Source organism: Dunckerocampus dactyliophorus, chromosome 1, assembly GCF_027744805.1.
Source record: "Dunckerocampus dactyliophorus isolate RoL2022-P2 chromosome 1, RoL_Ddac_1.1, whole genome shotgun sequence".
Lineage (NCBI taxonomy): Eukaryota > Metazoa > Chordata > Actinopteri > Syngnathiformes > Syngnathidae > Dunckerocampus > Dunckerocampus dactyliophorus.
In genome coordinates, this window is record NC_072819.1 from 51,504,095 (window position 1) to 51,525,650 (window position 21,556).

General features: G+C 45.4%; 1 protein-coding gene across 1 annotated transcript in view; it reads right to left on the reverse strand.

The window, feature by feature from the left end:
* The window catches only part of LOC129187577 (FERM, ARHGEF and pleckstrin domain-containing protein 1-like), a 60,645-nt gene that overhangs the window by 22,442 nt on the left and 16,647 nt on the right, over positions 1-21,556 (reverse strand). The window contains 11 exon segments of the mRNA XM_054787074.1: positions 3,780-3,930; positions 4,011-4,065; positions 7,423-7,491; positions 7,593-7,759; positions 7,864-7,959; positions 8,664-8,811; positions 9,435-9,549; positions 11,498-11,595; positions 16,097-16,175; positions 16,255-16,297; positions 16,375-16,479. Of these exon segments, the coding sequence (XP_054643049.1) occupies positions 3,780-3,930; positions 4,011-4,065; positions 7,423-7,491; positions 7,593-7,759; positions 7,864-7,959; positions 8,664-8,811; positions 9,435-9,549; positions 11,498-11,595; positions 16,097-16,175; positions 16,255-16,297; positions 16,375-16,479 (1,126 nt within the window).

The window sequence follows — 21,556 nt, forward strand, 5'->3', positions numbered from 1 at the left end:
CATTCGGCATGAGTATCCTTCACAAATGTGTGTGACAATAAAGAAATGGTACAGAGTTCAAGGAGGGAGAAAAAACAGGAAAACTGAGTCCAAGGAAAGTGCACAGGTGGTGTGTGTGTGTGTGTTTGCATGCCAGGAGCCAAGCAGGCAGCATAGATGCTGATTCACTGAGAGTGCAAAAGGTGGAAAGACTGGAAAAGGCCCGTTGCCCACCGAGGTCATAGAGCTTCAGTTATCAAAAATACAAACAGTATATAAAGGTTATCCTTACTCACTAGTCTACTGGAATACAAAATACTAGAAAAGTATCAACCACGGAGAGACAGTGCAAGCATGAAAGTGCTCCAAAGACAAAAGGATGTGAGCTGCAAGGCAGTGAGCACGGAGAGGCTGGGTGTCATCCTGACAGTCCAAAGCAACACTGACGCCCTCAAAGCAAACATCCAAACAACTTCCTCTTCCTCCGATATTCCACGGTGAACCTGAAGTACTGCACGACACAACAAACAACACATGACAAGCTAGTCCGCGAGGGGTGGATTGAGGCAACTCGACTCTTTTTGTTTGTCCAAGACAAAGCAGACATTCTACACAGACATGACCTAATAAACTCTGTAGCCAATTTAGCTCGCCGCGTGAACATGTCAACAATAAAAATTAAAAAAGGCGCAAAAAGGGCCAATAGACGACATTGCCTGCTGAAGAAACCCAATTAGTGGATGTAGGCTACGTTTATCCTTTACTCCTTTGCAGTGTTACTCATCTGCACAAACATCTCCATGAACGATACAGTCTGGGTTATGGCACATGGTTAAATATCACCTGGCGAGCATTGATTCCTTGAACGAACCTCAAACAAGATGCCAGCAAACTTTCACTGCGTCCGCTTGCTTGCCAGCGACTTTACCATTCCAAACTTATAAGCCTCCATTTTAAAAAAGGCAGTAGGACACCGTATTACCGCTATTTCTACACGATACCAGCACATTTCTGGCTTGATACACTGTGTTCCAAATGATTATGCAAGTGATATTTGTCTCTGATTTTGCCAAGTAGTCAATATACAGTAAATGAGAGTCATAATCATGTCCAAGTCATCAACCTTTAGAGTCCAGTTTGAATGTTATTGAACAAACCTCCCAATGATAACAGGATTCTTTTCAAAAATCTAAACTTCAAATGCACTGTTCCACATGATGATGCACAACAGAGTTCCAAAGCATTTCACTGCTTGTTAAGGACTGAAAATGTTCATTTGTTGAATTTGCAGCATAAGGAGGTCATATTTCCTGAAAGCAAAAGCTATTCCAATGACTACCATTGGAACAGGCCAAGTTACATGTTAACATAAGATCCCTTCTTCCATATAACCTTCACAATTCTTACACTCAACTTGGGAGTTTTTGGAGCGTTTCTGCTTGAATTTCTTTGCGAGATGTCAGAATAGCCTCCCACAGCTGCTCTTTTGTTGTCATCTCATGTTTTGCTTGACGATGCTCCATAGGTTCTCAACTCTTCATATTGTACCGTGGAAGAAAGTGGTCAGTCAGAAACTCTTTATACTTTGCTGAGGTCATCTTCACACCTTCAATGACCATAATAAAGGGCCTACCAGCTCCCTCCCAATGAAAACATGAGTCAGCCACCTCCATGGTGACATCACAGCCTTGTTGAGATACGCTGGCCGTACTCTACTTCATCCATCCGGACCACCCGAGGTTGCACGGCCCTCATCGGCAAACAGGATTGTTTCAAAATTCATCTTCATGTATTTGTTGGCCCACTGCAAGCGTTAGTGCTTGTGAGTATTGGTTAGGGGTGGCCAAATAGTAGGTTCATGCATGACTGCAAGCCTGTGGAGGATCCTCCACCTTGAGGTTGATGGGACTTGAGAGGCACGAGCAGCTTCAAATCCCTGTTTGCTGCTTTGTGATGACTTTTTAGCATTTGTGTGGCACAAAGCTTTCTCATGATGCCTTCACCAGCACAATCCCGCCTGTCCTCTCCATCAGCCACACATTTCTTCACCCCACCAAGGTTTTTGGGAATGAATGAATGAACGTTTTCATGCCTTGTCCAAGGCGCTACAATATTTTTTTGTCAGCAGAGGTCGTTTTTCTTTTTCAAATTGCTTGAAATCTGTGGTGTGCCTAATAATGTGGAATACGGAGTTTCCTTTTCATTGGGCTCACCTGGCAAACGAGTGATAAGTTGTCCGAGGTTGATATCAGTCATCCAAAGACACGATGCCATTCCTTCAAGTTGATTGAAAACACAACCTTTGATGTTTAGGATGCTACCATCCTCCTTGCATCATCATGTGGAAGACAGTGGAAGCGTCTAAGCGCAATCAAAAGAACACACGGCGCTGCTGCATCTCTACATGCCAACATGAATCAGTGCTACTTGCTCCAATCATCCCATTCTTTCATCCTAGAAGTAAAATCGTGCCTAAAACAATCACCATGTTGTGAAACGGAGTATCAACGGGCATCTCGCCGACATGCCAAGAAGATGGGCAACTTAGCAGCTGAAAACGTGCCCGGCTATATCTCCCTCGTTGATGTTGTAACACCCTTCCTCCTCCTCCACCTCCCCGTCCTCGCCCTCCTCCAACTGGAGGCTCCCAAAGGAGAATTTGCTGCGAGGCAGCAGGGATGAGGTCACGCCATTCGAATTGACCAAATTCATGGAGTTGACGGCGGCGGGGTTGCCGTACATGAGCGGGTGGCTGTACGCGCTGCTGCCGGTGTCGGACTCTGTGTCGCTAGTGTCGCTGCCGCTGCTCGTGGAGCCGTCGATCATTTGGACCGGCTGGTTTAGGTTGTTGCGATTGTTATAAGCCGCCGCCTTGCCGTGGCGGCCAAACAGGCGCTGCACGGCGTTGGACTGCGCCTGACCCGGAACCATGAGGTTCCCGGCGTGATTGCCGTTAGTTATGATCATTCGCCGCTCGAGCGGAGCTGAGCAAGGTGTCTGCGGATGCAGCCTGGAGCGATGTGGGCCGGTTTGATAGACGGGCGTGGACGTGAGTTGGCTGAGAATGAACGGATCCGTATCGGAGCGATTGCGCATGTTGTTGTTGCTCTGCTTGGCCAGATGTGTTGGCGTGCGGTTGGAAACGACGGGCGAGTAGCTGTCGTAGTGGCTGGGTGGCAGGACAGCAGGCACCTCCGCGGGTGTCGCCCCGGGACGCTTACTGAAATAATGCCCGCCGTCGTCCCAACGTGGCGTCGAGTGATGCGGACCGTCGGTCACCTCGCCGTGACCGAGCGAGTTTGTGCGGTGATGAAAGGCGTTCATCACCGGGCTCGAGCACTGACTGTGCGTGCCCGTTCCTAACGGACGACCCGGCGCCGTGAATCGTCTCTCGCGACCTTGAAAAATCTCATCCAGCAGCGTGCTATGAAGAGGCAGGCGGCCATGATAAGAACCACCGTTTGACAACGTGTCGTCACCGTGAACCTGACAATAATCGCTGCCATTCCTGTTAGCCTTCACATCCCGCTGCTGCATCAGCCCCTGGTGATTGGTGTGGTAGAAGCCGTTAACAACTCTGAACAAACTCCCATTCGGGCCCCCGTTACACCCTGCGTGCTCATTGGGCTTATCGTCATTGCTGTCGTTTGCTCGGCCGCGGCCTGTGCTGCTCTTTGTGACGTCACACTCGCTGTCTACGTCACTGCAGTCTATGTAAGGGATAGAAGAACTGCTGCCTCTGTTTGCCCTGCAGGATGGACCTGGGGTGAGAAACTGCTGGTTCGGCCCCGAGCCCGCACCGTGGTTCTGTCTTGCATCTGAGCCAGGGTCTGCAGGTACGTCATGGAAGCCGTTGGCGGGGGACGTGGCCCCTGGCGGCTCCGGTGTGCCATTCAACTCCACTTGTCTGGACGAGTCCGGTAGATCTTCTATGGGTACGGACATGCCACTCTGCAAGACAGAGTCGTGGGGGGGGAAGTTTTATTATGGCCTTTAATTCCTGAATAACGCCAATAAGATGACTTGCTTACCTCCTTTTGTGACTGATACGGCATGCTGCCACTGCACAGAACCTTGCTGTGTTTCCTGACAAGCAACAGTCAACAGTAGAGGTCCAACCAAAAGCAAAGATTTGGCATAAGGTGGTGGGAAAATGTGTTTGACCCCCCCCTTTTGCATGTTTGTGCCACTTCAATGTTTCACATCATCAAACAAATGTAAATATTAGTCAATGACAACACAACTCAACACTTGATGCACTTTTTAAATCTAACTTTTATTATTAAGGGAGAAAAAAATCCAAAGCTACATGTCCCTGTGTGAAAAAGTGATGCTCACTGTGGAAAAGGTTATAAAACCATTTCTAAAGCTTTGGGACTCCAGCCAACCACAGTGGGAGCCATTATCCACAAATGGCCAAAACACGGAACAGTGGCCGGCCAACCAAAATGACCCCAAGAGCGCAGTGACAACTCATCCGAGAGGTCACAAAAGACCCCACAACAACATCCAAAAAACTGCAGGCCTCATTTGCCTCAGTTAAGGTCAGTGTTCATGACTCCACCATAAGAAAGACACTGGGCAAAAACGGCCTGCATGGCAGAGTTCCAAGACCAAAACCACTGCTGAACAAAAACAACATTAAGGCTCGTCTCCATTTTACCGGAAAACATCTTGATGACCCCTAAGACCTTTGGGAAAATACTCAAAAGTTGAAGAGTAAAACATGGTGGTGGTGGTAGTGTGATGGTCTTCAGGACCTGGAAGACTTGTGATAAAGCATGAAGCATGAATTCTGCTGAAGGAGAATGTTGGTGACCTCAAGCTGAAAGCAACTTGGGTTCTGCTATTGAAATTTCATGAATTAGTAGATTAGAATATATTGCAAATTATGCTGAACGCTCATAAAAAACTAAAACTAAAAGGTACAGTGGTTTTCAAAAAAACAAAATTCAGGACTAAAATGAAGGAACGTTGTGTTTCTGTAAAAGGAGTCAATTTATGGAACAATCTAAATAAAGAGCCTAAAGAATCTAAGTGAGATATCATATTTTAAAAAATGGTCAAAATGAGTCTGTTGAGGAAATATGAAATATCTTACTTATGATCGACTGGTTGACAGAGATTGGTTGAATTGTAATTGAGGAGATTTGTAACCATTTGCGAGGCTGGTTGCTATATGTATATTTTTTATTTTTATTTTTTTTTGTTTACATTGTTGTTTCTAAGTACGACCTTGTTTGTTATGGAAATAGGTGCAGAAATAATAAGACTTGTCTTCTGTCTGCTCCCTTTCATTCTGTTTTGAGGAGTGTTTGTTTTAATACTGTTTGTTTGTTTGTTCACTTCTTTTTTGAATGAAATAAAATACTACTACAAAACACACCAGCAAGTCCACCTCTGAATGGCTGAAGACTTTGGAGTGGTCTAGTCCAAGTCCTGACCTGAATCCTATTGAGATGCTGTGGCATGACCTTCAAAAGGAAAAGCCTCCAATGTGACTGAATGACAACAATTCTGCAAAATTCCTCCCCAGCGCTGGAAGAGACTCATTGCAAGTTATCACAAACGCTTGATTGCAGTTGTTGCTGCTAAGGGGGCCCAACCACTTATTAGCTTTAGAAGGCAATCACTTTTTCACACAGGGACATGTAGCTTTGGATGTTTTTCACCCTTAATAATAAAAAGTTAGACTTAAAAAGTGCATCAAGTGTTGAGTTGTGTTGTCATTGACTAATACAGTCAAACCTGTCTTAGCGGCCACCTTTATAGAACGGCCACCTGCCTATAGCGGCCACTAAAAAATCCCCTGCAGCAAATTTACATGTTATAGACCCTGTGTATAGCAGTCACCTGTCCAACGCGGCCAGCGGCCACCCATTTTGTCTCCCTTGGTCAATATCTGATCGCATATAGCGGCCAAATTACCGACTCAAGTAGAAGCTTCATGCACGAAAAAGTTTTGTTTTTCAATCAATGAAGCCGTCGTGTGTAGACTTTAATTACTGAGTCCTAGCTCAGTCACAATCATTCACAAGATCCACACAAACTGTCAGTTGTTCCACATAAAAAGCCGTCTTCTTTTGAGCTTGCTATTTCCTGGTCAAACATGTAACTTTAAGAGCATTTGCACCAAAACATTACCGCAAAGTAGGCTGGGAACAGGACGTGCTCCCAGCGACGCTACAATACTGGATGCACGCTAAAACACTTTTAAAATGCTTTTTAAAAAGGCAGCAGGAGCAAAACTGAGTTCGGCTGTACTGTACTTAATTGGAGTATTTTAGAATGTACTCACGTTATTTTTGATCAATCCTCATCCACCAATCCATCAAAGTCCTCATCTTCTGTATTCCACACAAAAAAAAGCCGTCTTTGCCATTCGCTACTACAGTGGAATTTTCAGCTCCGAACCGTATAGTAACAGTAATAGTAAGGGCGACCTGACTCCAGCAAAGAAGGAAACTTCTCCTGTTGCTTCTGCCAACTTTATTTATTGAACGCGGCCACCAGACAGCAGCTCAGAACACACACATCTCTCAGCATCGTCTCTCCTTCCTGCTTGCCCACAAGGCAAAGGTTAAACAAGCCCCACTACATAGCTGTCCAGCCAATGCCTGTAAGAAATGACGCCGTTTATTTCCTGGTGTGCACTGGTCAATACTGTAATGCCGCTTGTTGTGGGGAAGGAGAGACTCACGTCGCCGATGCACTTTAATGGCTTTATTAACAGCGGAGAACACTGCAGGACTTTACATCCACGCCAACATAAACACACTTCCCAACTCTCTCCAAACTCACAACTAGCACTGAGCCTAGCTCTCCTGCTCGGGACGCCCACCGTCACTTCCCGTCACTTCCTGATGAACTAAAGCTGTAATGACACTCTGCCGTATAAAAAGTAAAATATTAAAAACAAGCATAAGACATTACTAGCACAGCTTTGTTCTGTGGGTCGTGGATAATAACAAGCCTAGTAGATTCAAGATTAAAGAGTTTTATTGTCATATGCATAGAAAAACGGACAGTATAATAAGGAGTGGAATTCTTATTCTGTTCATTCTCCCAAGAAAAGAAAGAAAATACAAGAAAAAGAATAAGAACATCAGTAGTGCTGTACAACTTTTATCCGCAGTCCCACAGTGCCCTCTACTGGTCAACATTATTAATATTATTTTTTTCCCCCTTTTTCCCCCTTTTTTTCCCCTCTACTGGTCAACATTCAAACTGGACGCCAACTTGTCTATAGAGGCCACCTGTCTATAGCGGCCACTTTTGCAGACTCCCTCTAGTGGCTGCTATAGACAAGTTTGACTGTATTTACATTTGTTTGATGATCTGAAACATTGAAGTGTGACAAACATGCAAAAAAATAAGACATCAGGAAGGCAGCCAACACTTTTTCAAATCACTATAAGGGTCGAACAAAGACTACAGTCTCACCTTTCAAACGGAACCTTCTTGGGGTCTGAGTCTTTCACGTAATCAATGATCTGCTTCTGGGTTCGACCACTGCAAGAAGAGTTTGCTTTATTTTTGACCGTTGAGCAAAAAAAAAGAGGCACCTTTTTATTAGTCCACTGTGTCAAAGGTCACTACAAGCAAGATCATACCTGAAGCGGAATGAAGACCCTCTGGTGAAGAGGATAGGTTTGGGTTTAGGCTTGGGCTCCTCGAAGAGCCTAAAGAAGGCGTGATACTCCACACAGATCTTCCAGAAGATCTTGCAGCAGTCCCGGCTGGCCATGGCAAACTCCAGCGTGTCGTGGTGACCGCTTTGCTGGAAGGAGTGGAGGCGTGAGGAGAACAGGAATGGGGACGGGGACATATTGGAAACAATGGTCGATTGGAAAAAAAAAAACAACAAAAAAACAACAAACTTACTGTGGGGTCGGCTCTCAGCTTGATAAGGAACCTTTTGCGTTTGAAGCTGAGTTTGCGAATCTTGGACCAGTTGAAGGCGTTTATTTTCGTGTAGCCCTGAAAGAAAAACACCAGATGAGAATCTGGCTCATGTGGGGGGGTGCACTCACACTGACAAGGCCATTCGTACCGTGCCTGGGCCCACTTAACACCTACAACGCAGTACGTTGGGGCTAGCGTGAGTGCCCTGATTGGTTCTTCCCCTCTTTGGGCACGATTGGAAGGGGTGGCCTCAGGGCCGACACGATTCTACACACACGCATGTGCACACGTGCACCATAGCCGAGTCACAGAATGACTGTAATGCCATCGCTCCTTGCAAGACTTGATGGTATTTATATTATTATATTAATAATGATGATAGAACCACTATTATTATATGTTATATTCGTGTATATTATATTATTATGTCATTTGATGGACGCGATCGCTCCTCCTAATTACTGACGGCCACCCGTGAACGACTCCTCCAAATAAGACTGGAAATATTCTACTAAGTGAAAAAAATTGCAGTAGAACAGTCGAGTAGAATGTGTCATTTGATGAACGCGATTGCTCCTCTTGCACGTAATTAATGACGGCGACCCCAGAGCGACTCCAGAGTAAGCCTGGAAATATTCCAGAAAGTTGGAGAGATGTGAATGCTCAGTGTGAGTGCAGGCCAGCGGGGGCCAGGATGGGGGAGGTGGAATCGCAGCCAAGCCCAGCACAGCACCAATGCCCTCGCTTGAGTACGCCCTTTCCATGCCAGCTCCTCTCACCTGGAAGACTAGAACTCCGGTGTGTGCCACAGCCAGGCTGAGTTTGGTACCCTCGCGGTCTTTTGCCGGGTGCAGGCGAACGCCGTACATTTCCAATCTCCGGGCGATTTCCAGCAGCTGGTAGTCGGACTCTGCGGGGGTCTGTCCGCTGGGGAGGACAACAGTAGACACTCATGTGTTCCCAGTGATGTGTCTCCGTTTACATGCAATATCCTTCGTTGTCTGCATGCAGCAGGGGTCACATGTGATGTCAATGACCTTAAGATGACTGCAGAAACACGCAGACACGCGTGGTGACAGACTTTGTTTCCATGAAAACAACAAAATAGCTTCCTGTTTCCTGTAAGCCCTGCTGAATTAGCCAATTCCTTCCTGCTGAGGCGGAGGGATGGCGGATGGGGGAAGGGGTTTCAGTGCTTATCTGTCACTTCCGAGGAGAAAAATGATGTCTGCATGCAAACTGTGGGAAAAGTGTGTTGGTGTGCGCGGCCCCAGGTGCATTCTGGGAGCCCCCTCTGTGTGGGGGAGGGAATGAGAGACAGAGATACAAATCACTGCTGAGCATGTGTGGGGTGTGATTGCGTGACATGTGTGTTCGCGTGGAACATAAAAATCCTGCTGTTCATTATGACTCCTGACACCTGTGACCTGCCACCCCTGCCTGGGGGTGACCCCCAGTCAGATCGGAGCACGGTACCTTTAAAAGCAAACATAACTGGCCAAATTTGCACAAATGCCATGTTTTGTCCACAACGGGATGAACTCACTCACACATGCTTGCGGTGGCAGTCAATGATCTTGTCCCTGATGGCGTCCTGGTCGGGCAGGTACTTATTGTGGAGGAGATGCTGCCAGCTCTGGGTCTCATCAAAGTCTCCTATCTCCGCTGGAAAGCACAGGGAGTGTTGTGGGAGGAGGGGTGGGAGAGGTGTCGATGCAGGAGTTGGATTAATTGGGGGGGGCGTAACATTGTTTGTGATGCAAAAGGGATTATGCAAAAACTATACACCAATTCACTTCAACTGTCTACTTGCATTGGGGCCCAAGCGGGGCAGTGACCAGCAGGTGGAACTGGAGGAGAGCAGTATGGTCTTGTACCTCAGGATTTTTCCATCAAACAAGCCAGACGCACGTGCCCTGCGATTGGCTGGCGACCAGTCCTGAGTGTACCTTGCCTCTCCCCCAAAGTCAGATGGGATAGGCTCCATGAGAACACACGGCATCGGGAAGCCAGACGCACATATTTAGAACTTTTTGGCCTTGGCGGAGGTCTGCACTATTATGCACTACTCTAGTTATTCTGCTGTTCACTGATTGGTTGCACCATTCCAACCTTTCTGGTCTGAGTCTGTTTCGAGTGATTCTTGGCTTCTCCCGGTCTTGTCAGCCATTCCTGGCACATTGTAAAGGCTCTACTACCTTTTTCAACAATATATTCATTCGTATTCCTTCTCAATCCCGCTGACATACCTTCCATAGAGGAAGCAGAATCTGAAGACATGAAAGCAGACAGTGGCTGAGGTATGTGGGGTAGTCAAAACGCTCCCCAGTGGCAAAGCTGCAGGGGTTGACGAGTTTCACCCCGAGTTCCTCAAGGCTCTGGATGCTGAGGGACTGTCTTGGCTGACACGTCTCTTCAACATTGCGTGGAAGTGGGGAACAGTTCCTCTGGATTGGCAGACCGGGTTGGTGGTCCCCCTTTTCAAGAAGGGTGAGCGGAGGGTGTGTTCGAACTAGGGGGGGGTCACACTCCTTAGCCTCCCGGGGAACGTCTATTCCAGGGTGCTGGAGAGAAGGGTCCAACCTCGGTTACAGGAGGTGCAATGTGGTTTTCGTCCCAGTCGTGGAACACTGGACCAGCTCTACACCCTGGAGGGTACTTGGGAGTTTGCCCAACCGGTCTACATGTGCTTTGTGGACTTGGAAAAGGCATTTGATCGTGTCCCTCATGGTGTCCTGTTGGGTGTGCTCCATGAGTACATTATTGGTGCTACTACGTGCCATTGGGCCTTGTACTGTAGAGCCAGAGCAGGAGCCTGGTTGGCATTGCCAGCAGTAAGTCCAGCCTGTTTCCGGTGAACGAGTCTTATTTATGTCTTAAATGACAAATATTCTCTTATTATGTCTACTATATTGGGTAATAGGAGTGTAAAGGCGACTATGGGGTGTCATTTCATGTCTAGAGGGCTCTAATCATCTTAAAAACTGTGTTTAGAACTGTATTTAGTCAGAAACAGGTTTTCTATGCTCTAACAATAACTAAGGAATCCTACTTTGCAGAAATTCAATGACCACGGTCAGGCTTGGAACCAATTAACCATGATAAACGAAGGATTACTAGATACTCACATATTTCATGCCGCAGGGCAGGAAGTGGCTTATGTGTGGAACAGTACTCCAAAATAAGAGTATTCCAAGATAATATTGATCCAAATGTGGATCAGTCCAGGAGCTGCAGCCGTATTGATGGGCAATGGGCGGAGCTTGGCCTTTTAAAGACGCAAACCAGACGCTGGTAAACATAATTCAGACGATTTTTGCGGTTTCGGTCAGACACACTTGAGCGGACGTTTTTCAGGCGTTTAATGTTCCGCAAGCTGGGCTGAATAAAGACGCCAGTCATACTTTTCTTTTTCAGAGACGCATTTAGACGTCACTCGTGCTGTTCTATCAACCACAACAGCGAAGGTGCAGACGTATGCAGGAGCATTTATGTGTGTGTTCAGCCTCCTGAGAGAGCCACACCAAAAGAAATCCTGGTTCCTTTCCTGGCCTTTTCTGAGTCTGGGTCCACCTGCCTCCACCATCTAAGCTGAGGTGCTCCTTGCACTTACACTGGATGATGTGGGAGACCATGAGGGCGGCGCTGGTGTCGTTACAGATAAGGTTACCGCAGGCCAGGTCGCGCTTGATCTGCAGGGCAAACAGATACCTGCCGGGAGGAAAGAAGCAGAGAGAGCGTGAGGTTGAATGCTACATCAGACTGACTCGGCCGGGCTCGGTGGGCTTCATAATCTTCATAAACCGAAGCCACTTCACTTTAACACACGCTTCCATGTGCACCCAAATAATCCATCAACGCTAACGCTGACAATGACGAGAGACGGACAAAGGAGGAGGGAAAAAGGTGGGGGCCACACTTCCTCTCTGACGCTGGAGTCGGCTGGCCCATCCAGAGGGATGAAACGCTGCAGAACTACATTTCAAGAAAGTCAAAAAGTCCCATTTTAAGCAACCATTTCTTTTTTTATCCTGAAAAGAAAAAACATCTTGTCGAGCAATTTTCACTTGAGAAAAATAATCTTAGTTTAACAAAGTATAGCTAACCAATTCCGATGAAGATCTTTTTTGGACAGAAATGAGGTCTTTTTTCTCATCAAAAGACGAAAACCTTATTTGGATTCTTCTTCAACAACAGAAGAATATACGAGGGAAAGGCTTCTTGAGACGTCATCTGTACTTCTGTGAAGAAGGTGTCGGACGTTTCGCTCCTCATCCGAAGAGCTTCGTCAGCGAACTAACAAGTGCTGGTAGCCTAGGCCTTAAATACAGTAAGAGTGGGCGGAATTGGTGTGCCAACACCCTCCTCCTATTGGTTCCTTACACTAAGCCTGGGAGGAGTTGTGGTCTAATCCTCTCCTCCATTAGCACCTCCGATCAAAGGGAAGTGTAGCTCCCTGTAGTTGGGTATGAACGACTCTGATACGGGCTCGTTAGCATCTATTGTTCTGCCTCGGCCCTGGCTCCACCTCATTTGCATGACTAAGAGCTGTGGGTTTTGGTCTCAGTAACCTGCTGAACACAGGGTCCAAATTAAACCTCAAACCACCATTCCGATTCAATGATGGGTTCTGTTGTTTGACAAAAATTGCTTCCTTTACTCCTCTTTCAAACCATCTGTTTTCTTTGGCCAAAATCTTTACATCGCTGTCCTGAAAAGAGTGATTGGTTGCTTTAAGGTGTAGATGTACTGCTGATTGAGGACCACTAGAATTGTCCCTGCGATGTTGATAAAGCCTTTTTTGGAGCATTTGCTTAGTTTCCCCAATGTAGTGCTCTTTGCATTCCTCATCTTTACAGTGGATGGAATATTAGGAGAATTAGGAGAATTAGGAGACTTAACATAGAGATAAGAAATAAACAGTTTGAAGTAGAAACCTTCTATCAGAGATTGCAAACCAAGCTTACGCGCGAAACCTATCAGGAGGTTTGTGAATTCATTAAATCGGGTTATATGAAGCACCATAGCAAAACCAAAGAAAGGCATAAGGGAAAATTCCAGAAACTTCTATTGGAAAATCGACCACAGCTTGTCATAAACACTAAGGAGGGGAGGAATCAGACCAATACTAAAGAAAATTGGATCAAAAATCTGTCAGACAGAAGCCTCTCGGAGACAGAGAAGGCAGTATTAACCAAGGGTCTCAACTTCTCAGTGCCTCCTAAAACGATACCCACAGTAGACTATATCACAGCAGCTGAATCGGCCATCAGGAACAATAACCTTTCTAGAACAGAGGCAGGGGACCTTCGTCTGAGGGTATCGGCCCTTCTCAGTAGTGCTAAATCACCACCGTCCAATATCACGGTAGGTGAGAGGAAAGCATTAGCGGCTCTGCAGAAAGATGAGAGCATCACCATCTTACAAGCTGATAAGGACAGATGCACAGTGGTTCTCAACACATTGGACTATGAAAAAAAAAATAACAAGTCTAATTAGTGATGCCAACACATATGAGCAACTTAAAAGGGACCCATCCAGTAGGTATAAGAAAGAATCATAGACTGTCTCCAAAAGTTAGAGAAGAAAGAACTAATTGACAGATAGATGTATCATAGGTTATACCCTAGGGAGGCTACACCATGTATCTGTGGCCTTCCAAAAATTCACAAGGAAGGGTTTCCCCTCAGACCCATTGTCTGTAGCATTGACTCTACCACGTACAATGTAGCTAAATATGTAAAAACAGTCTTATCCCCGTTGGTAGGCAACACTGATCATCATATAGAGAACACAAAAGGGTTTGTGGCGAGTATCAAAGACCTCAGATTGGAGCCAGAGGAAACTTTGGTGTCTTATGATGTGACTTCACTTTTCACATCTGTCCCCACCTCAGCAGCAGTCTCGGTGGTGAGGAAGAGACTGCTCGAGGACTCAACTCTGCATCGGAGAACAAAACTTAGTGCTGACCACATCGGCCAATTATTGGAAATTTGCCTTAACACTACACATTTTCAGTTTAGAGGGAAATTTTACAGACAAATTCATGGTTGTGCTATGGGCTCACCAGCCTCACCCATAGTGGCGAATCTGTACATGGAAGAGATGGAGGAACAGGCTCTCACATCCTTCTCAGGGACAAAACCAAGGCACTGGTTTAGATACGTGGATGACACCTTGGTCATAATCAAAAAACAGGAAATTCAGTCTTTCACAGATCATATCAATGCGGTGGACACCAATATCAAATTTACTCACGAGGACACGAAAGAGAACCAACTAGCCTTCTTAGACTGCAAGGTAATTATAGGAGAGGACAGACAGCTACTTCCAGAGGTCTTTAGAAAGGCCACACACACTGACCAATACCTGCTTTTTGAATCAAACCATCCACTACAACATCAACTAGGGGTTATTAGGACCCTCCAACATAGAGCGGAACAAATACCAACTAGTGCTGAGGGAAGGAAAAAGGAGACACAACATGTCCAGAGAGCGCTCTCAACCTGTGGGTACCTGCGGTGGGCTTTTAACAAATGTCAAAAGAAGAGAGTACGGAAAGAAACCCAAAAGCCCACAGAAGCAAAAAAAAGAGGAGTGGTAGTCCCTTATGTAGCTGGGGTCTCCGAAAAACTTCAGAGGATCTTATGGCAACACAAAATTCCTACCTATTTCAAACCGGTAAATACCCTGAGACAAAAATGAGTGCATCCTAAAGACAAGGCTCCAAACCAAAAACAGAGCAATGTGGTCTATTCCATCCACTGTAAAGATGAGGAATGCAAAGAGCACTACATTGGGGAAACTAAGCAAATGCTCCAAAAAAGGCTTTATCAACATCGCAGGGACAATTCTAGTGGTCCTCAATCAGCAGTACATCTACACCTTAAAGCAACCAATCACTCTTTTGAGGACAGTGAGGTAAAGATTTTGGCCAAAGAAAACAGATGGTTTGAAAGAGGAGTAAAGGAAGCTATTTTTGTCAAACAACAGAACCCATCATTGAATCGGAACGGTGGTTTGAGGTTTAATTTGGACCCTGTGTTCAGCAGGTTACTGAGACCAAAACCCACAGCTCTTAGTCTTGCAAATGAGGTGAAGCCAGGGCCGAGGCAGAACAATAGATGCTAACGAGCCAGTATCAGAGTCGTTCATACCCAACTACAGGGAGCTACACTTCCCTTTGATCGGAGGTGCTAATGGAGGAGAGGATTAGACCACAACTCTGCCCAGGCTTAGTGTAAGGAACCAATAGGAGGAGGGTGTTGGCACACCACTTCCGCCCACTCTTACTGTATTTAAGGCCTAGGCTACCAGCACTTGTTAGTTCGCTGACGAAGCTCTTCGGATGAGGAGCGAAACGTCCGACACCTTCTTCACAGAAGTACAGATGACGTCTCAAGAAGCCTTTCCCTCGTTGGACAACTCCTGTACGACTGAGAGCCTACACAGAAACAGAAGAATATACTTTATATTTGTCTTAAATGAACAATAAAACTGGTTTGTCAACTTTCCAAATGTAAAAATGGACTCGCACACGTAAAATATATTTCCACTGCAAAAGTACACTTCAAGAAAGTAAACAAGTCCCATTTTAAGCAACCATTTCTCAAAGATTTGCTGATTTCGGACCAATGTAAAGGCTGCACAGCTCTTTTTATCTAGTTTATACATGTAAAAACTAGTGAATTTACATGCCAAAAAAGAATTCTCATAGTGTTTATGGCAATTGTTCTTCCTAAATGAAGTGAATTTTAGATACAATCACACTTTTTTCTTTAGAAATAAAAAAAGTTCCATCCGTATAATTTGCTTCATGCTTGTTGAAAAGCCCAGAGCTGTGAAGAAGTAAGCAAATAACCAACATGCTGACAAGGAGGGGGCTTCCCTCCACAGAGCAGCAGCATGCACGATAGCTTCACTGGAGACGCTCAAAATGTTCCATGTTGTCATAAGAACATTTGACTTAAATCCAGCTACGCAATTCAGAACAACTTGCTTATTTTAGGACTTATTATATTCCTCAAAGTCGCAGGAGCGATATTCTGAATGTAAGGATTTTGCTTACCCCTTTTTGCTTGAAATAAGAAAAGTTATCTCTTTTTAATATCAGTGGGGCTTCTTTCAAGTATGGCAGCTTTTGCAGTGAAGAGGCCAGGTGTTGATGCTATGACAGTGCGTCTGCAATCAGGTGAGTGTGGTGAGGACCTACTGAGTCAGCTCCTCCATGAGCTGTGTGTGGTCAGGAGGGAAGAACTTCACCACAAAACGAAGGATGGTGTTCTTGGGCCCTTGAAATAGTCAGTAAAGAAGCCAGTAACCAATCACAGCTCCTTTCAAAGGACAATACAACACGCCAACATCACATACGCCGAATCTGCTTCAGCGTCGGCTTCAGCAGGTCGAGCCACACCTGTGTGAAAGTCGGGGGTTCGACATTAACGTCACGGTGACAAAGACAGCTGTGGGGAAACGTTGTCAGAGACGTACCATCATCTTGCGCTGGTCTTGGTACTCCAGCCCGAAGTAATCTCCCTCCACCAGGTTGAGATGTATGCAAACAAGGTCAAACAGCACTTTGCCAGGGGAGCGTTGCTGGAAGACATCAAATGAGGGAATGAGATGACAGCGTTCCCTCGTTTGTCGCGGGGGATAGGTTCCCAAAATAGAACGCAATAAGTCAAATCCCCCAAGTAGCCAACTTGATTTGTTTCCAAACATGATGTCAATTATATATGTACACTTTTATCAGACTGGCGTTAACATTTGATCACATTTCTCTCGTTTCAACACTAACTTCTTTTTCATTGCAAAGATCAAACTACCATGTTGGAAGTGACTCACGTGTATTTCACTCCTCTGATCGTGCCTGTCATGGCGCCTTTCAGCTGTCGCGCTTTTGTATCCTTGTTAAAGCATAATGCTCCTGTTGTTGTATTTTACTCCTCCCCGTCATCCTCCATGAACCGAAAGATTCATTTACAGTATTCCGTAATGGCGCCCTACAGCCGCGCAACTTCAGCATGTCCAGGAGTCCAACTTTTTGTGTGACGGATGGCTAGCGCTGCATTTTGGGTGCAGAACGTTTCGTCGACATTGTGGGTCGACATCAGGGAGACAACGTGCAAACTTACAGACTTCAGAGTCACACTGCTGTTGTATGACCGCTAGCGATCACCCAGCAGGAAAGACAAAAAGATGGATTGACAAGGGTCTGCAGCCAATCAGGACGCAGAACACCAGTCAGGACTGTTGTGGCTCTATGTCTAACTAGCTACACATACTGAGACAGATGGAGGGATGACGTCTCACACGTCTTCAACTCAACACCCTCTGCTGGTAGCAGTAGGAAATACAATAACACACATGGCTCTAACACACCACAACACACGTTCATACGCTGTTAACAAAAAACATGCAAAATTGCACTTAAAAAAAATCGGCGAAACAGCAAGTCTGCGATTTATCGAGGGAATGTGTATTGATCATGTGGCCTGAGGAGAAGAGTGGAGGACTAATTAGATGCTGCACAGCAGAATCAGGCTGCCTTTTTTCTCAACGCTTTGCGGTGTCTGACCCCAGTGCCGGGTCTAGGGTTGGGGTTTACGTCTCATGGATAGCTGAGGGGTGCTCAGCAACAGTAGTTCAGAAACAAATACCTCAGGAGAAGCCTGCACCGTACCAGTCCAGTGGTCTCAGCTGTGCACCGGCTAACGAGCGCAGCCAAAACACACGCAGATGAGGAACCACGTCCAAATTTAACCCAGGATATTTTCTCCTGTCGCCAGCCTCTTACATTGCAGAGCTTTTATGATCTTATATGGTGGAAGCTCTGAAGGTGAACACCATGGAAGTCCTACAGTTTAGTTGGAACCACCCGCTTCAAGTATTCTTGCAAGACTTCAGCTCAGTCAACATCTAAAGCTGTGATTCTCAGCTGCTGGGTCCTGTTCTCAGTGGCTATTTGGAACCCGCTGCCATAGAAGAGGACCAACAACATTTGGTAGATGTTCAGTGTGTCAGGCCTGTCACTTGTTGAGCCTTATGAAGTGTTTGACTGTGACTACTTTATGTTTATTATTATGGTTGACCCCATCCAATGGTGATATCACATATCGGTGCTACGCCCCAGGGCCTTTATCCAAAAGCGCATGGATGGAGCCCACGTGATCACGACAACAACATTGGTAAGGAGCGATCCCAAAGACATATTGATACATCTTCTACGTTTGTGTGCACGAGGGGCAAAAAGAGGAGATGACACAACTGCACACCAGAGGGTGTCACTTTTAGAGCAGTTTTAAGCCATAATAACGGCCACAAGGTGGCAGAAGTGCATTTGGTAAGAGCTCAGCATGGATGTTTTGCATGTAAAAACACACTCGACAGTGAGAAGGAAGTGGGAGAGCGTGTAGGAGTGTAGCGTGCAGAAGGTTATGCATTGCAGGGAAATTTTAACGCATGCACACATGGTTTACTTCCAAATGTGAAAGTTCATGGTGTTATATTTGTAAATAAATTGTTATTTTGGTGTAAAACAAGCATTTTTGTGCTGTTTAAGTTGTGGTAAAGTTGCTTAGATAGTTGAGCTGTCACAAAAGCAAAAATATTTGGGTCAAAGAGAAATGTATCTTTTCAGAAAAAGCTGGTTTTCTCCCCGTCTTAGTTGGGAACTGATATTTTCCTGAAACTTACCTACGTTCTACTGCTGATTACTAGAGGAGGCAAAAAGGTAGAAACTCATTTATTTTTCCTGATGAAAGGCAAGAAACAGTTTCTTGTGGTAGGTTCCATGTTTCTTAACCATAGAACCCAATATTGTGCGTGCCTTGAAAGATCAGTCCAAATGGTGTAAAACTGGAGTGGAGGGGTTGTCTTTTGTTTATGACTTAACTGTCATATGTGGAGTTGTTCAAAACCACAGTGTAAAATGGCTAATGCTTTACATTTTCAATGTAAATGAATGCCAAAGTCCCAAAGATCGACCTCCTAAACAGAGAGAATACACGTTAGTCCATTTATAAATATGTACTGTACATGTACATGTACATCAGGGGTGCACACATTTTACAAGTCAGAATGATCTGCCTGTTACTACAAAACAGGAAACTACTTTACTAAACACTAATGGGAAGTATTTCACATTCACAGTTTCCAGGTCATCTTATCCTCTAATCCGTTGCCTTCATTTGAAAGCGGCCTCACGTCCATTTCTTGGTGTGTTTTGTATGATGGAAGCTTGTCACTACCAGCTTCACTGCCAACGTGCCCCACGCGTCTACATTCTGCTGCAGTAGGTGGCGCTAACAAGAAGACCAGCGGATGTGACGTGTACGTTACCGTACATAAGGTTTACACTCGTGAGACTGCTGGATGTTAGCCGTTACTTCTGCTGGAGTTCTCCTCTGGACTTCATAAGAACCATGGCACCGTGGCACCTTGCGCGGATGCTCCTGGATTCTCCGGGTACGTCTACGCCTTGACGTTACATGTCCTTTTTGTTTTCATTCATCATGACAGGCCTTGCAATCCTGGCGGTACATTTATGGTGTTCATGGAATAATGTTTGACGTTTGGTCACTCAAGTGTGTCACGACAGCAACTGGGTGAGCAAACGCGGCTTCTTGGCGTGTTTTGGTTGTTTCCTGAACTTTTTTTGCCCTTATGATGGCCTTTCTTAGTAATAGCATTTTCCCAATTACACATTTAAACGATTAGTAGCAGTTCTGAAGTATAGGAGATGTCACAAGATTAGAAGATGACCACACCAAGGGAAATGTAGTTCTTAGCCACAGTTAGCCACTCAGGTGTTTAACCTGCACGGTTCCAAGTTTGAGGAAAAAGTACTGGCTCATACAGTGGAATTTATGGTACACGATTGTTTGTACTCCTCTGTGAGAGTTAAGAACGTACTTCAAACGCTGCCTTCCTTCAGTTACTGAAAAGCAAAGCTCCTACGAGGGAGAAAGAGAAGGCAAAGTTGGAAGCCAAGTCTGCCACCATCTGGCTCGTGTGTGCGTGCAGCCATCTGCTTCTGTGTGGTCAGCCCTAGCGCACAAACACGCCCACGTGCGCGGACAAACGGGCATGCTCACACACAACCCAGAAATAACGAGAGTACCACCATTCTACTGAGTCAGATGGCCAAAACGCAACTTGGGAAGCTGATGGCACGTGTGTGTTTGCGATAAGCACAATGGGGGGTGCGGGGGGAATGTATTGAAAAAAGGCTCTGTGAAGGCTGGACGAGATCCAGCCGTCAGCAGTGTCATCTTGGCTGAAAGGAGGTGAAGAGGAGACAACACACAGTTTAGAGGCCTCATCTTTCCTCACTCAATCACATCTTTTTAGCACTAAAAGTTTGACCAGGAGTGCAAAGCAAGGACTGGCCGACACCACCAACATATCATATGAGATTCATCTGTAATTATTTCCATTTCGGGCCCCGCTCGCTGCAGGAAAAGACATTTTTATCACTGCAACTGAGCAGGCTGCGGCTTCAAAGGCTTTTTAAAAACTCAGCTTGGACTGTTGAAAAGAAAACATTTGACTTTATTATCTGCCAGCTGCTGATATTTCCAGGAACCTGAAGGCCCCAGGCAGGTATGAAGTATCCCTTTGGGAGTGCAGCAGGGGATATTGTTGAGGAAGGGTGGGGTTTACGTATCCATAACAGGCTTCATGAACACATACGTCCCCAGAAACACGAATGCACTAAATCAGTTCCACTTGGAACTCCTTCAAGGGGCAAAGTAGGCGAATGATGTCAACTTCACCACCAAAAAGCCAAGCCTGCAAATGGATGGAGACTTGGCTTAAAAGCACGTGTGTCACTAATCATGATTAGTCGCCATTTGCATCTACAGTAACTCCTTGCCACTTCCAACTTTGCAGCTTCACTCTATCATGGTGTTTCAAAAATACAATCATGACCAAATAATGCTGTTTTACAGCCAATTAGGAGTCAAAAATAGGCATATTTGCCTGGACACACTGGCGAGAAAGGCATTGGCACCCAGCTGGACAGCCTGAAGAGAAGAGCAGCTTCAGTGGCAGATTACTATCACTGCCCTGCTCCACTGATAGCAGATCACTCCTCCCCCACGCCATGCCACTTTAACACAACAGAGGGCAGCCACAAAAACACACACGGGACTGGACTTATTAACTTATGTATTATTATTATTATTATTATTATTATTATTTATTATTGAAATTAAACTGACCTGTTCATATTCACATATTGATTCTATTTTCTTATTTTTAGTTACTCTTCTATTTTGCTTTGTTTGTTTTATTTGTTGAAGTTTATTAGGACACATTTGCAGAGCTTCTGGAGATAAATACAGTACCCACCTGTATCTGTCTATCCAAGCACATTTTACAGATGGCTTGCCTAAATTTAGCATTTCAAGCATCAAAATGACCAACTCTCAATTTCCAATATCAACTGATACTGATATCATGGAATAGCACGAGATGTCATGGAAGTAACACACTGTGGTGACCCACAATATTGTTTTAGACATTTCTCTAGGAGATTAACAAAACATCCATCTATCCATCCATCCATCCATCCATCTGACCATCTATCTGTCCATCTATCAGTCTATCCATCCATCCATCCATCCATCCATCTGCCCATCCATCCATCCGTCCATCCATCCATCTG